General features: G+C 36.3%; 1 protein-coding gene across 5 annotated transcripts in view; it reads left to right on the top strand.

Annotated features, from left to right (window-relative positions):
- The window catches only part of LOC145294962 (uncharacterized), a 95,052-nt gene that overhangs the window by 6,413 nt on the left and 71,229 nt on the right, over window positions 1-17,410 (top strand). For 2 of the 5 annotated variants that reach the window (XM_080141428.1, XM_080141425.1), the window contains exon 1: window positions 7,294-7,453. The exons of 1 other annotated variant lie outside the window; for it this stretch is intronic. In XM_080141428.1, the coding sequence (XP_079997554.1) occupies window positions 7,373-7,453 (81 nt within the window). In that variant the 5' untranslated portion in view covers window positions 7,294-7,372. Of the gene's footprint in view, window positions 1-7,290; window positions 7,454-17,410 lie in introns of those variants that run through there. 2 more of the 5 variants (XM_080141429.1, XM_080141427.1) reach the window with 2 other exon arrangements.

The following is a 17,410-nucleotide window of genomic DNA, read 5'->3' as shown; positions in this document are numbered from 1 at the left end:
CAAAATAGCAGAACCCATTTGGTTTTAATGTGTAAACGATTTGTAAGCATTTTTAAACAGTATAGAAACTCTTACAACACGTTCCTATGATCAATTTGATAATGAAAAAATTATACATTTCCATCTGTATTAGACGAAGGATTGAAAATAGTACTTCATGAAATACTTTAGCTCATAATTTACATATAATCTTGACAAAAATATTCACAATTTTCAACCAATCAAGTAAAGCAATTGGCCTTCTCAGGCAAGATCTCCTCAGCTGCCTGGATCTATTAATGACACACTATAATGAATTGATTTGAGTCTATTAGCACAACTTCTTAATTTTAGGGGAGTCTCTCCACTGCAAAACTCGGCTCCTTGTCCTCCACAATTTGTCATTCTTAACGCAGCCACTCCTCTCATATTTAAATAAATGAATGCCTTTATATTTTTAAACCACACAATCTTTAAAGTTCATTTCATATTACTGACTCATGCTCAAATTAATACTTACATCTCTAATGTTTCATACATGGCCAGACTAAATTAGCCCTCATTACATGGCCAGACTAAACTGGCTCTCACTACATAGCCAGACATAACTACCCCTTCAAACACAGCCAGACATAACTACCCCTTCAAACACGGCCAGACATAACTAGCCCTTCATATTCTTGTTGACTTTCAACTACAAAAAATATAAAATCAATGTCTGACTCTAGAATAGTAATTAACACTTCTCCATAACATAATGATATCAATCCTCAAAAAGTCTGACTCTCAAAACGTTTCAACTAACTGCATTAACTTTACTCTTCTTATGAAAATAGCTTGTAATCTAAATAAAAATTGGCGCCACTTCCATGTTATTAGCACAACTTCTTAACTTTCAAAGTTCTGTTCGCTGACCAAAACTTGACTCCTCATCCTCCATAATTTGTCTTTCTTAATGCAGCCACTCCTCTCATATGCAAATTAATGCCTTTATATTTTTAAACCATGGTGTACTTTCTATCCATTCAACAGAATCTCTTGATATTACAAATTATAAACTTTTTGAATTTGACAATTGAAAAAGATTTTCATAATATTCAACTTTGTCCAATATTGAATAATGTATGTATTGAATGAATTTTTTTTTTTTTTTGTAATACAATGAATAATCGATAATAATGTGATCATAATTTTGATGCAGATTTTCACATTTTTACAATTGCCATATGCCTTTAAAGTCGATAATTTTAAAATCTAGTCCAATAAACTAAATAAGAAGAATATAGATCCTTATTTGAATGTCAAACGGGAACATTGGGTTAATATAAGATATATAAGTTTAAAGCTATTCTCTCATGTGGATGATTCAGACTACTGTTCTCATCCTGGATGTTTTTCTCATTAAGTTTCAGCTGTGACATAACACTTATAAATGCTAAGTAATAGAATAGGTGACAGTCTTCTGGAGGTTGAAGGTTCAATCCTCAGTATGGATGAATCAGTTATATCGGTACAGTCATATGGAAAATTCATCCGGTTAAATACTAAGTGGGTATGTTTGCTAGTATTCATCTCATGATTTTAATTCATGGGCCAATGTCGACACATATACAGATCAGGGGGTCAATGAGATTATTCAATGTCATCTTGACCCTGTTGTGTACTAGAAGTACATGTGATGTCATTTGGCTAGAAGAAGGAAAGAAGGAGGAAGAGGAGAGTTGTATGGAAGCTTGAAGACAGCACTATATGCTGAAAATGTTTGAACACCAGTGATAATCAAAACAATGACTATAACCCGGGAATACATTCCTTGCCACTGGGAAGTGAAAAATCTTGTCAACACCATCAATAAAGGTTCTTTCTTCAACTCGATTATGTCTTCAGTCTTTGTGTTGTTGTGAAACACTAATTGTGGGTGTCCTCAGTTATGGAGGAACGAATTGACAAAAGACAAAATGAATGTCCATTATCCTTGGATAGTTTTTGATCTTGAAATGGTATTTTAAAAAATATCTTTAGTTTCTTTCACCAAGTGGTTTAATACCTTGTCTTGAGCAATTTCCCCGAAAATAAGATTGTTACTATTGGCTGTTTTTAATTCCTTTCCAGTTCTGTTAAAATAAAAATCATTTTCTGTTAAACAACAACGGCGTTTACTTTTTTCTTCTGTGAACAGGAGGTACATTCTATCTAACTGTTTCAGATATGGAGTCAAAAGGACAGTAGACTTCAGCTAAAACTTGAATTATGATAATCTTATGGATGCACAGTTTCACGCATCCATTATAGTTCAATTATTTTATTTATAATAATATAAATTATTGATCACCAACCGATCAGCAACTTGATTATTACAACTTTTTAAGAGTTTAAGTGCATTTAAATATGTTTGCCCATTGAAAATATGAGTACATGTGAAATCGATAAACTGGCCTTCTTTTGACCATTTCTCTACTCTACTAAGTGACCGCAATAGCAGATGGCCACCTCACGTTTTCACACCAACACCTGTTGCACATATCAAACATGTCTTAAACGGCATTGTTTTGTGCAATTATTTATATAGAACGCCTTTTGAAATTCAACTTACATTTTATTATTTTCATCATAAATTTACTATGATTAACAGTTTGCCGTCCACTCTCTCCTATTTGAACCCAACATTGTCATTCAATATGGATGAAATCACACTTCAATTAAACACCAGGAAGAACTGACAAAAAAGGCATAATTCGCAAATTATCTATTCATGGAGGCTTGTGTTTCACTGAAATGTAAACAAAGAAATATAAGTAGCTAGGAGAAACTTTTTCTATCTTTTTTTCATGTATATTTGGTTCATTTACCGTCTCTCCAGGAGGTTAGACATAAGGGGTCATGTCGAGTTTGGAATAGACAGTGCACTTTTAGAAGGGCACTCTTGCCTACAAAAATGCTTGAGCAACACCGTCGACATTCCCCAGTAGAGGCGCCTCAGGTGATTAGCAATAAACTAACTTCTTTTGAAAGGTAAAACTAGGACTTGACAAAACCCTATCTCAGTTCGACAACAATGAAGTCACTATCAGATTGATTGTTGTGGATGCATTCTTGACTAATGTGAACGACACTCAAGCTGCGCCATGTTCTTTTGATTAATGTGTTTTATAGTTTGTCAATCATTATTGAGTCATTTTATGCCAGAACCTCACTTATATGTATAAATGGTGTGTTGGTCAGTTTGTTTTGTAGGTATATGTTGTAAATAAATAATCTGTGGGTGTATTTTTGTATCCTTTAGAAAGACTACATATAAGATTATTGTTTCTGTTGATTCCAAAAATTGCTTTAGGGTTCTTGAGCCCAGTTGGCTAGAGCTAATAATAAGAGCAAAAACGTTATGACAATCTGATAATACTTGGTGTGGTATTTAGCCGTGGTTAGGCTATGCTGATTTCCTTCAAAGAAAAAAGTTTAGAATGAATATCAAATTCACAGTCTCTAGATGCATATCTATCTCAATCATGAGAAGATGAAATACAGCATCTCACATTTCAAATGGTCACCCATTTGGTACTGGTCAGGCTTCATGTCGCTTAACTTGTGATCTAACAAAAACTGCTGTTTCACCGTGAGCATGCCGCATGTAGAAACCTTAAGCTGATTAGATTTCTAGAATGTTTCTACCTCTGGTACCAATTATATACCACATACCATTTGGTCAATGGGATACCTAGTCTATCAGACAAAGGATTTTGCATTCATGTTCACTACAGGAAGATTTCATATTTTTTTGTTACTTTTCTTCAGTGATTAAAGTGACAAGATTTTTTAACTTTACTATCAGTATACCTATCTGTCTAAATTGTGTACCGTCAAGCAGATTTATCGATAGCTTGATAACCACAACAGAACAACAACTTTATAATTTTGATTTTCAACTTCATTTTATTTTGAAAAATACAATTTGTTTATTTATCATTCAGCGTTTGTTTTCTTTTTCTTTGCTTACATTTCTGTGAAACAAGCAACTCTAAATGCCATATTAGCATTTTAAATCGTTTAAAAAAATTATTATACGTTTAAATTTCAAGTTATGGATTCAATAAAAATTTAAATGTTTTATTTGCTGTCTATCGATGTTTGGCGCCAATGACAACCCCACAATATTATTGTAAAATGTCACAAATATAAAAGTGATATTATGGTAACTGTATCGCAAAATGAATCCCACGGATGCTAAAAAGCAAATGGTTTGAATTAATTACTCTCTTCTTTTCTCAGGCTTGCTTCCTCTATTCCTAAAGCAAGTAAGTTTTGCAGGAACGTGTGAACTGAATATTTTCCAAACAAAAAAAATCATTTCAAACCCTAAAAAGTAACAAGTCCATATGAAAATGCTAAGCTAGTACAAAGTTAGAAAATCCTCTAAAACAAGTAGACAAAAGCTAGAGAATTCTCAAACTGGCTGAAATGAACCCAAGAACGTTTGCTCCCCACCCTCTGTGCTTACTAGTCATGATGATGTTGATAAGAAACTAAAACCTACAGGTTTGATTGCTATCTTTCAAGGCTGGCATAATTGTTAACTACACCACTTTGTTTATATGACTAACGATTGGCTCACAGAATTGTTATCTCATATTAAGGATGGAAAGTAATGGATGATATTGTTTATTACACATCGACTCTTGAGTGAACAAAATCTCCAATCAGCTGTTATTTTCAGTCAGTCAGGGAAGCGAAAATATTCAGTGCCAAGAACTTGCGCATACTATAAAAACCCAAACACACAACTTTTTTCTCTTTGTTGTGGTATTTTTTCCACACTCGACGTAGATGGACATGTCCTTAAAAATTAACCTTAACCTCTGATTGAAAGGCTTTGATAGATACAACAGGAGACTTTCACGGGCTACTAAACACTGCACTAGTTAAATTAATCGAACACTCTTGTACACACTCTATGACTTGTAAAACAGGAACGCTAGTGTGCACACACATTTACATGCTTATTTCATTTCCATGCATGTAAATGCACACAGTGCTGACCAAATCAAACGTGTACTCAATTTGTCGTCAAACATTTTTCTTCCACCCGAACATGCTCAGACTCTTTGTATTCTGAGTCTTTATGAACACTTATTTGGCATGGATTAATTTATCAATAAAAATTAATTATTTTGTAATTTGATAGATTTTAGTCATTCTTTCTTTTGATAATATCCTAGCTGAGGAGGAACTAACTCAATTTTTTTAATGTGAAACTCCAAAAGATTACGAATCATTTCAGAAGATTCTCACAATTGATAAAAGAAATCGGGTTAGACATATCTGTTCGAACATGTTTTCCTCACATATACACACCCACATGTACGCACGCACATACGCATCCTCATACACACACACACACACATGTACACACACATACACACACATGCGAAACGTCACTTCCCCTGAAAGGAATTCCAGACATGCGCAGTCAGAACACTCACCCCGATATAAAAGTCCACGACACTATTCAACTTCCTCTTTCTTCCCTTTTGCCTGGTTTCGTCAACCAGGCAAGTTCGGTGTCCATAGCTCTTGGTTTGAAGACTTTTCCGCGTGGACGACTGCTATCATGAACACACGGTTTTGCTGAGGCAAACACTCTTTTTCTATTTTCCTTTCTACGTGTAGGACGGCCATTTCTCGCCCTCGACTTCATTTCTTTCTTTTCCACGCATGTAGTCGTCAACGCCTGAATGAACACATGTTACAACTAAACCATTTTTATTTCCAACAGAAAATAAACGACATGTTTATTCCATACCATCAATTGAGTTTTTGTTTCCTTCAATTCCATTCGTTTCATTATTTTCTTTTGTAACGGGATTAGGATTTATATGTCCTCTACATATCTTTAGCTCTTTTAGTAATATATTAAAATCTTTAGACTAAGTAACAGAAAAGCAACAGAAAAAGTAAATGAAATTTATCTTAGATTCTCTCCAAAAATCGAGGGGCGGGGGCAATAGGAAAATTAAAATTATCTATACTAAACCCTCCTAATGATAAAATTAATGTTTTTGGCCCTTAAATCGTCTATGTGAGCTTTTGAATGATTATTTTATGAAGACACTACTTTACAAAAGATTTCAGAAGATTCTATGCAAAGTGTGGTGTGGTCTTTGGTCTTAGTAGGGCCATTTTGGATAACGGTAGCATGTTGAGATATTGCCAAGAACGACACCAACATTTAATATAAATTGGATATAAAGTTGTTTTAGTGAAATAAGAAAATGAAAAGTATGCATACAGACATGCACATAAAAATGGAAATAAATGAAAGATTAAGAGAATAGAAGGGTCACCAGTTAGCAAGCGCTAACTAAAAACATGAACAGTTTTATAAATGAAAAATGAAAAGAAAAAAAAAACTGAAATCTTATAACAAAACAATTCTATATCTACAATTTTATATGCATATACAATTTATTTTCAACCAGTAAATGTTCATAGTGCAAACACATGTTTAGTAAAAAAAAAAAAAGTAGTGGCATTGTGTATGTGTGTCGGTCCACCTTGTTCTTGTTAGTGCATGTATAACTGTGAGTAGTAATTCGTTTCTGTTTGTCTAATTGTAATTAGTGTGTAAGAATGTGTGTACCTGATGAAGAAGGTTGGTATGGGAGTCTTTAAATCCTTTCCGTTGTGACTTGCCTCCCTCAGCCAAAAACATGGGTTGGGGTTAAGCAACGTTCTTGGTTCTTCGTACCGCTGACTGGTGTCATCTGGGGAAAAATCTTATTTGATCATTGTTCTTAATAGGAGTTTTTACGTTTGTGTTGGCTTCACATAGAATGGTTACTTTTTGAGTGTGAAACGATTTTCATTGGTTGAAAATATTTAGAGTTAACACGTTCCTGTGAAAACTTACTTGCTATTGGGAGTAACTAAAAGAGTGAATCCTATCAAAGCAGTAAAAGAAAGAGGCTAAGTTATTCAATCAAGCCATTTATTTTTTTAGCATTCGTCAGAATCGCTTTACTGTTGCCACTATAAATGCAAAAGATTCCATGGAAAGTTATAAGAGATTCTACAAATTATTTGCCTCGTGGCCTCTACAGGTCATCTCTCCTGCAGATTTATCATCATAATATTTAACCCTTATTCAAGTTTCATTGTGGCAAATATAGGGTGAGTGCATTCTTCACACTTAATTGGAAGTTCCTAGAAAACATTGAATTTCTCACGCATCCCTATCACATACAAGAATACGACTTTGTCTTAAGTAGCCCTTCCTTCCCCAAGATTTTTTGATTGCCTGACAAATACCTGTGTGTGTGTGTGTGTGTGTGTGTGTGTGTGTGTGTGTGTGTTTACACAATGGCAACAACACACTAAGCTGAGAAAGAAACACAACACCATGTCAACAATGGCGAAAGAAGAAGAAGACAATGTTGACTTTTGGTTACTTCAATGCAAAAATCAAATTCTCATTTCTTCGGTAAGTTATTCGGTCTCAAGATGTCATCGTTTAATATATTATTCTGAGATTTCTCTCCCTCTGAAATATGTGCGTGCGTGTGTTTATTGCCTATCGATTGAGGCGCCCTCATTCGTGGAGGAGAGGGTGTGCTGACTTACAGGTATTTGACGAAGTACAGGACATATACTACAATTATTTGTAAAAACTATTAAAATTTTACATTTCGATCAAATTAGGTACAAGGCCATCAACGTGTAAGTCTATTTAGCCCGAAGTGCAGGTAGCACCGCTTTTAGGGGGAAGGAGGAGTCCTGTTGCCTTTATTAAGGGGTGGGGACTGGGGGTCCCCACCCCACATTAAAAACTAAAACTGCCTAACTTTGCCCTAGCGGACAAGTAAATAGTTACAAATGGTTTAAATAAGTTATTTTTAAGATAATCCGTTGCTAAAAAAAATATCCCTATTAAAAATCACAAGATTATAAACAAATCTTGGGCTATAAAAAAGTATCGTGTTTTGTACTTTTTAATGAAACTGGATTTTGCTTTTTAACGTATTTAAATTTAAACTTTTATATAAAATTATTTTATTTTGATTATGAAATTATCAACTAGTATGTTTTAATTTCCACAATTTTACTTAAAAACTTGTTTTTCTGTAAAAGCGAATGTTCAAAGTTTACGTATTTTGGACAAAAATAAATAAATAAATAAATAAAATACAAAAACAAAACAAAACACCAATCCCTAAAAAAAAAAAAAAAAAAAAAAAAAAATCATAATGGGTATCGTCGTGTTGTTTTTATAATTGTTTGTTGTTATATCGTCGTTAAGGCAACCAATTGACATTTGTATACTTGCTCCCCCGCGTCAGTTTTTAATATTGAAAAAAAAAAAAAAAAAAAAAACCAAACAAACGAACTCCTTCAAAAAGAAGTACTCTGAATCGAAACAAAAATGAAAACTGTCCCAGTCTAGAAGGATTTCTTGGTACTTCTACACTTTATCGCCGAAACTGGAGATGCCATTTTATTTCGCGCACTTGCTATTAAAATCCAAGGGAGAAATCAGTATTTTAAACTATGGCCGAAGCATGAATTAAACGATTGCTTCCGGAAATAATAAATTAATCTAAATTAAATGAAAATCTCCCGTTTTCATTAATTAAATCGAAACATTTCTAATTAAACAATTATGGATGTATGTTCTCTTTCACATTATTTACTTTTATTATCATTTATTTTTTTCATAGTACTTTCCGGAACTTTATCTAGTTTATCTTTTTTTGTTATTTATTTCTATCTTCGGCCATAGTTTAAAATACTGATTTTTCTCTCTGATTCTAATCGACAGGTGCTCGAAATAAAATGGCGTCTCCAGTTTCGGCGATAAAGTGTAGAAGCACCAATTTATATATATATATATATATATATATATATATATATATATATATATATATATATATATATATATATATATATATATATGTATATGTTATTGTATATATATATATATATATATATATATATATATATATATATATATATATATATATATATGTTATTGTATATATATACATATATGTATATATATGTATATGCGTGTGGGTATGTATGTACATGTATGTATGCATTTGTGTGTCTGTATGTATGTGTATGTGTGTATATATAGATATATATGTATATGTATGTGTGTGTATATATGTATATATAGGTTTTTTAAAAAAAATTTTAACTCTTTAATTTTTAATTTTCAATTTTTAATTTATTTACTTTCATTTCTTTTTTTTTTTTTTTTAATATAATAAACGCTCCATTTCATAAACTTAGCCATTTATTTGTTCTTCTGACTCGTGTTTCTTAATTTAATTCTGGGACTTTCACGTGCATATCTAAGTTGACCTAATTATTAACGCTAACTTTCGCGCTTTTTGTCTGGGTCAGTTTGACCTTGCTTTTCAAATTTAAACTTTCAACACTTTTCCGTTTTTTTTTTTTTAAACCTTAATTTACTTGATTCCTCCAGCCTTGACAGACGTGTTTTAAATATTCTCTGCAGTGCTTTTTCTTTTGGAATGCATTCCATTGGCGATTTTTTTCAAGGAACTCTGCCTTTTGGATCATTTTGGACCATTTGGAACTTACCCATTGGATTGGAAATTTTTAATTAGATCGTTTTGGATTTTTTACCCTTCACCGGACTATCCATTCATGTGAAATCTTTTTATCATTTTTCTTTTACCTCCTATTCCCCTTATCTCACCCTTTTTTTTTAACCAAGTAAGATCTGTGACTTACTTGTAGTTTCATTAAATACTTTTACTTGCAAAATCTGATCCTGCATTTTGCTAATTCCTGCCCTCTGATGAGAAGGAGAGTATTTCTTCGAAACTCCGCGGATTAAGGACTATTTACTTATCTTGTGCTTCCTTTTAAAATTAAATATGTTTTTAACTCTTTTTCAAGATGTCTTTTAACATGTTTTATTAATCATTTGTTCATATATATATATATATATATATATATATATATATATATGTGTGGGGGGGGGGGTCATGGAATTGCATTCATCTCCAAAAGATCTAGCTAAGTTGCATATTCTTTTAAACATTCATTTTAATTAATTCCCTATTATTTTTTTTTTTTTTAATGGAATGATCCTCTTTAGTTAACTATTACGTGCAGATATTCTGCATGTTTTTACTTGTATAATATGTGCATAAAAAACTTATAGTAAACTCAAACCTCTTTCTATATATATTTATGTATGCGTATATATATTTGTTTAAAAACTTTTGCCTACCAAAACCCTTCTGTCAGTTTTTGGTCTACAGACATGAAACTTAATATTGTGAGATATTCTTTCACCTCAGCTTTGCCTTTGGCAGAATGAAAGAAAACAAGCAGAAATCAACAGGTGCTGAGCCGGTTATCGGTCCCTCACCTGTTGGGCTGAGTGTCAAGTGACGAATCCTTGACGAGTACTACTACCCTGTCTCCCTGCAGCCGAAGCCGCTAGGAGACCTTTCCCATCAGATGAGTGGTGGGGGTATATATTTAATTGCTGCCCACATCAGCAATATGTGGCACAAGGCCGGAAAGTGGGAATCCCGCAGGCTCCCCTAAAGAAGGGGCACTCCAGCAATTTTAAAAATTGCCTGAGTAATCCCGTCGGCATTCCCCGGTCAGGGCGCCTCAGGCAGCAAGCAATAAACTTGCCTCACCGGAAAGCCCGGTGGCGAGGCCTGGGAGGGTGGACCTCCTAGGTATTACCCAGGCGGCGTACCTCAGTCCAACAGGTGCTGGACCGGTTCCCGGCCTTTCACCTGTTGGGCTGAGTGTCAAGTGATGAATCCTTGACGTGTACTACCCTGTCTCCCTGCAGCCGAAGCCGCTAGGAGACCTTCCCCATCAGACGAAGTGGTGGGGGTATGAGACGAATGGATTCGCCAATCATTTTTATAACCAACGGCTGTGCTAAACAACCAATGAAAACATTTAAAAATTATTATAAAATTGTCGAATTTTGGATTCAATCAGTTCGCCGTTAACTATGGCACAGACCGCATTTGATTCTTAGCCGCCATCTTGGTTACTGATCTGAACTACACCGCCATCTTTGTTCAACACAATGTCTCAAAACTTAACAAAAACATTTCTCTTTTTGTCATTGACAAAAAAAACCAAGAAACTCATCAGATCGACTAAGGAAACAGTAACGGCATTTGGTCGTTTGACATCTTACTAAACAAAGAAGCATTCTTAAGGATCCCCTACTACATCAAAGCTGAAGCAGAAAAACTTCTCACTGTGGTCGCAGGAAGATGACCGCCGTGCTGGATCTGCGGGGAAGTCGGACATCTCACGTATACTTGCCCCTAGAAGCAGCCAGTCGCAAGAAACAACCCCAAAAATAGGGTCAAGAAGACCGTAAAACTGCCGAAAAACAACCTGTCAAGGAAGCCCAACAAACAGAAGTCACACCAGACGAATTCGAGACCGCATGCAACTCTGAAATTGCAAAAAGATGAATGAAAACTTGTTCCGTCGAAAAAATCCCCTTGGAAAACCTACGCACAATCTCTAACTAAAGAGGAGAAACTAAATATTAGGACCAGTAAAGATCCCGGAGGAAATAAATTCAAAGAATTGCTGAAATTAAAAGAAGCCCTTGATGAAAAAAGAGAGAAAAAAAATCTATCCTATTTCCTGATTTCCTTTTCCCCAAAAAAAACCATCCCGACTCCAAAAGAAATAAAAGAAAAATGCCCCCCCCCCAAAAAAAGTCCCACCCTCTGTTAATACCTCGCTCCCCTCCAGAGAAAAAAAAACTGACTTCCCTAGGACCCCCTCCTTCCAAAAAAAAGAGCCCCAAACCATCCCCTTTTTGTACCCCTGCCAACACGCCACAAAACACTCCACCCCCTTCTCCTATGAAAACTGACATGCCCCATCCCACACCCTCTGACAAAAAATGGCATAGAAGCCCCTCTAATGACAATGAGCAAAGAAAGAAAAAATCTGCCCCCTTTTTTGCGCACTATTATTCAAGAAAGGGAAATAGTAATCAAGACTCATAAAACAAATTATATAAAAATCTCGTTGCTTTTAAAAACCTAAACGATAAAGACATTAGTAACCCGGACCATTTCCCAACAGCTAAGCGGGTCTTAACGGTCGTTAGACCAAGGGTGGAGGCAAATGGTTTATGGACCATGATGGAGGAGGCATCCATCATTATATAGGGCCATAAAATTAACTTTCCCTCTTGACATTGGTGGTCTGTCCCCTGACGGGTCAATCACCACTGAAATGACCACTGGATCTATGGGGACAGCTGTCGGTGTCTTGACACCATCTATGTTTGGTCAGGATTCCTAACCTTAAGTGACTCAAGATGGCCTTAAGATTAGTTAGTTTGAATGTCCGAGGGTTGAGGGACGCCTCTCGTAAACTTTGAGTTGCATGCGACCTTCAACGCCTTGGTGTGGATATATGTTGTATTCAGGAAACTCACTTTATTCCAAGTGATTATCAGGGTGTGCTCCTTAGAGACTTTCAGCTCTATTCAGCACATTATGATACCCATGCAAGGGGGGGGGGGCGGGTACCTGGCTAGTTAAGTGCACTCTTGATGCGTCGTGTGACCTTGTATATGCAGATCCGGATGGAAGATTGTATGTACTGGATGTTACCATAAAGGATGTGGCATTTCGTTTTATTGGGGTTTATGCACCCAATAGCTGTACTGAGCTAGTTTCCTTTTTTCGGTGAATTCGTCTCATTGGTTAGTTTTAGCGGGAGACTGGAATGTGGTCCTGAATCCCGAGTTAGATTGCGGGGTTTATACCACAAGTGTTACTAACCAGAACCGGGATGCTAAGGCGTTTCGAGACTTTATCAACAAGTTTGATCTTGTCGATAAATTTTGAAACGAAAAGTCCAGGGATTTAGTACGGACTTGGACAGGTAGACGTGGCTCTGATTTGGTGCAACTTTCAAGTTACATTGATCAGTTCTTAGTTAGGAGAGTCGACCTAGACTGTCCAAGTTTTCATAATATAGTTTATTTAGACCATAGGCTTGTCCAAGTTCGAGTAAACTTAGATAGTGTTAAGCCTAGGATGGCTAGTTACTGGAAGTTCAACATGTCAAGAGAACAGCTTCTACTAACCATACAGAGGGAACTGACGGGGGCTATTATCAGGAATAAGTGGTGGGGTAACCTAAAAAAAGTTATTAGGTCCTTCACTGCTGAGTTTAGTCGCCGGCTCAACCTTAGTTCTAGAGCAGTGAAAGCGACACTAGAAGATAGATTAGAAAGAGCGGTGGAGGAGGGGGATAGTGATAGTTATACTATAGTTAAGGCTGAACTGGACTCATTGGAAAACAGGGAGGACCCGGGATTACTAGTTAGGGCGGTTAAAAAGAGCGCTGAACGAAGCAACAAATATGGCCACGTCACTGCATGCGGAGGAGTTTCAACGTTTTGCTGATTGACACATCGCCAGCGTCACATTGCCGGCCGGACGAACTGTAACATCTGATGACGGAATATTGCAAGGTTTTCGGACTCATTTTCAGGAACTTTTCACCAAGGAGCCCAGTCTGACTATTGAACAGTTTGACACCTATTTAGCCGACTTTTCTCGCTTTGAGGCGACTGAAGCGGCTAGGTGTGAAGGTAGCATAAAAGAGGAAGAATTCCTTGAGGCCTATAAACAGGTCAGGCTAGACAGGATCCCTGAGATTGATGGTCTGCCCTACGAGGTGTATTTTTATCAATTTGCTGGCCGTACTTTTTAACTCCTGATTTAGAAATGGGTGCATACCTCAGTATTTTATCAGGGCGATCATTAAATTGCTGCGCAAAGATCAAAATGGAGGGGATGGGATTGGTAATTTCCGGCCCTTAACGATGTTAAACACAGAGTTAAAGATTTTGGCCAAGATCTTAGCAAATCGTCTGCAGATTGTCTTACACTGTCTAATAAGGGCCAGATGATTCAAGATAATTTGCACACATTACACTTGATCGTAGAAAAAGTCAACACAGAAGCCACGCTGATCAATTTAGATCAGTCCAAAGCATTTAACAGAGTAGACCACCGTTACCTAAAGGCTGTTCTTTGCTCGGCTGGGTTTGGTCCCCAGTTTCGCTCTTGGATTTGCCTCTTGTATACTAACCCTGGTGCTTTGGTGGAAGTGAATGAGATGAGGTTGAAGCCCTTCATGCTAACAAGATCCATCCGTCAAGGTTGCCCGTTATCACTCATGTTATATGTGCTTGCGCATGAGCTATATTTGCACCAGCTTCAGGTGAATCCGGTCTTTCGCGGGATTACTTTGCCAGGTGGCTCTACCCTGGTAAAGTATACTGCCTATACCAACGACGTGACCGTGCTTGTAACGAGCAGTGCCGAGATTAGAGTTGTTGACATAGAAACAAGTTGGTATGCAAAGGTCACAGGGGTCATAATAAACTACGTTAGGTCTATTGACTTACGTATTGGTGCCTGGAGGGGTATGCCCCTTCAGAGACCCTTTGGTTGGACTGATGGGCCCTGCAAGCTACTCGGCATCTGGTTTGGTCCCGACCTCCAGCTGGAGAAAAATTGGTCGGAAGTATTGGAAGCGGTCAAGGTCACATCTCATTTGTGGGCCTTGAGAAACCTGTCATTGAAGGGTCGGGCGGAGATATGTAATTCTCATGTCTACCCCCTCATCCTATACCGTCTATCAGTACTTCCACTCCCGGAGACCTCACTAGTTGATCTGGTGCGTGCTCTTTTTGCGGAAAGCAAGCCATGGTTAGCCGGGAGGTCTGTTATCTGCCTCCGTCTGAAGGCGGTTTGGGTATGCCTAGTGTGGAAATTTGTAGACACACTCTTAGGCTGATATATCTGGACCAAATGTGTACACCTAGTGAGGGAAACGGTGTCTTCTGGATGAAAGACACTAAGAAAGCCTTTTAGACTTTGGAGAGTATGCATTCGGCTGAGGGGGAGGCACACAAGTTGCCCCGAAATGAGTGCCCTTTCTATCGCGAGTGTAATCAGACCTTGAGATTCCTTCTACGGGGGAAAGAATGCCTCTCTGACACCCAGATGTTGTCTAGCAAGGCACTATATCGAGCTTCAGTGTGGGGATCCGTTCGAGATTGAGGAGTTCGGTTTTACGAAAGAGGAGTACTGCTTGATATGGCCTTGGGTGCCTGGGTCGAGCTGCTTCGATAATTACGAGGCATCACTCACCTGGCTGGTAATTCGAAATGCCCTCTGGGTCGGCAAAAGACTCTATGCAGCGGGTTTTACTGAGACACCTAATTGTGTCTGATACGGAGATTGGGAGGAAAACCTTGATCATGATTTCTTCCACTGCGCTATCGTTCGACCGTTGTGTGAGTTAGTTGAAGGCTAGACGGTTCGCATGCTGAACGGCCAGTTTTTTATGCTGGATTCGGTTTCCCCCGTTTTGTTTGGCCGCTAGTGAATTCTTTGTGCCTCTTGACTGTTTGTTTTATAGAAGTTTCTAACTTTACACTAACTTATCATTTTCACATAGATTTGTTACTTTTTGGGGCTTGGAAAGATTTTATTGTTTGAAAAATATTTTGGGTTCACACGTTCCTGTTAAATTTACTTACTTTATGAAGTGAATGGAGAAAAATGAATCTAAACGAAGCAGAAACAAAAAAGTGAAGAAGGTAAGTAATGAGAAACATTGTGGGAATCAGTTCATGATTAAGTTGCTATAATACTGTGCTTTGCTCCTAGCTAAAAGGCTAAGGAAACAAGAGTTTTCAGTTGTTCTTATGATTCATTATGATACAGGGCTGCATGAAAAAATTAATTTTTCTTCAGTTTTGAACACAAATGAACCAGAATATTTTTTGTCTTTAAACTTCTCAACCATACCAGAAATTATTTTGTATCCATAGGTCCCGATTTTTTGCCTCTCCATGAAGGCAAAGTTAGATAGAAGGTTCATTTTTATTTGAAGAAAGAGGGTATCCAACTCTCCAGAAAAGGGTGCTGTGAATGAGACAAAAATTAAAATTGTCTCAATCGAGAAGGATTTCTCTTTCTCTAAGAGTAGAACATATACTACATTTTACTATAGTGGTAATTTGAAATTCAGATGTCATGTTTTAGTTTTACTGAAATGTCAACGAAGGGAAGAGTCTATCAGGCATTTGTACGTCGGGTGATATATATGGAAGTGAAACCTGGCCAGTGTGAGGTTGTCAATTATATACGGCCTATAAGCTTAGAGTAAAATTACTACTTTTTGTAGAAATAAAATTAGACTTATTTTTTTTAGTACTTATTTTAATACTTATATTTACTTTTTTCACCTGTTATAATTGTTTAAACATTTATTCTAGTCTTGCAAAACCTCCAACCAAGTTTTTTTTAAATTTTAAAACTTTTAGTAATTCATAACAAAGAAACTACAGATACTACTTAAAAAGTCCAAACACAAACTTATAAAAATATGTTCCACTCAAAATGGTTTATTCCAAATTTCTCTTTAAAACAAAACAAGCTATTTGCAGCCTTATAAAATGAGTATGAAACAATATTACTTATGTTAATGCATAATTGACTGTAAAACTAGAACATTTGTCTTTAACATATGGCTGATAGGAACAGAAGAAGATTAAAAAATGAGTAGAAAAGAAGAAAAAAAATGCAAACAAGTGACTCACCAACTATCATTTTTTATTTCAAGTTCTCCGCTTTCGGACGTTTTTTTAAGACCTTATTTGTGACTGCGTTTCTTTTTTTTTCTTTTCACCTTTCTTTTGTGACTGCATTTTTCCATGGTAACTTTTTTTTCTTTCTTTTTTCTTCATATTGACCAAAATAAATATAATGTAATGTTGCCGTTACATTGCAAATGGGCAAACAAATAAAGCAAATAAATAAAATATCTGAGTCAGCATTTTTTTCTTTCTCCGTTATAATTGCTTCAACACCATGTAAAAGTCTCTCACTGCCAACTGTCCATTTAAACTTAAAACGTGTTTCTCCTTCTTCCAAACCCATGCTGCGCCTCACATTTACATATCCATTTTCTTTGACACTGACTTTGTTTTTCTGTCAGGCACGTGTTGCGTTTTTTTTCCCTTTTTCTTTCCTTACTCTTCTCGCGCACACTTCCTAATTTGCATATGCATGTTCTTTTGCTACTGCTGCTGCTAATCTCCCCGAGCTCATGAAAAGGAATTTTAAAAAACTACCAGGCAAATATACTCGTTGTATCAAGTGCAAGAGAGATCCAAGCAATTATGCTTAAAAGGATATTTAGAATCCTAAAATGATCTCTCCGTTTGAATCTCTGAAATAGTTGGTGAATGTCTGATATCTAGTAGGGTGACCAATCCCCAGCAAAGACAGAAAAATAAGAAAATTAAAAAAAAAAAAAGGTATATATTTTTTTTTCACATACCCAGTCATAAAAGCCACCATTT

The sequence above is a fragment of the Euprymna scolopes genome, chromosome 2 (assembly GCF_053919585.1).
Source record: "Euprymna scolopes isolate OS-2025 chromosome 2, ASM5391958v1, whole genome shotgun sequence".
Classification (NCBI taxonomy): domain Eukaryota; kingdom Metazoa; phylum Mollusca; class Cephalopoda; order Sepiida; family Sepiolidae; genus Euprymna; species Euprymna scolopes.
The sequence above is the reverse complement of the archived record's forward strand: the minus strand, read 5'-3'. Positions and strand labels throughout refer to the sequence as shown.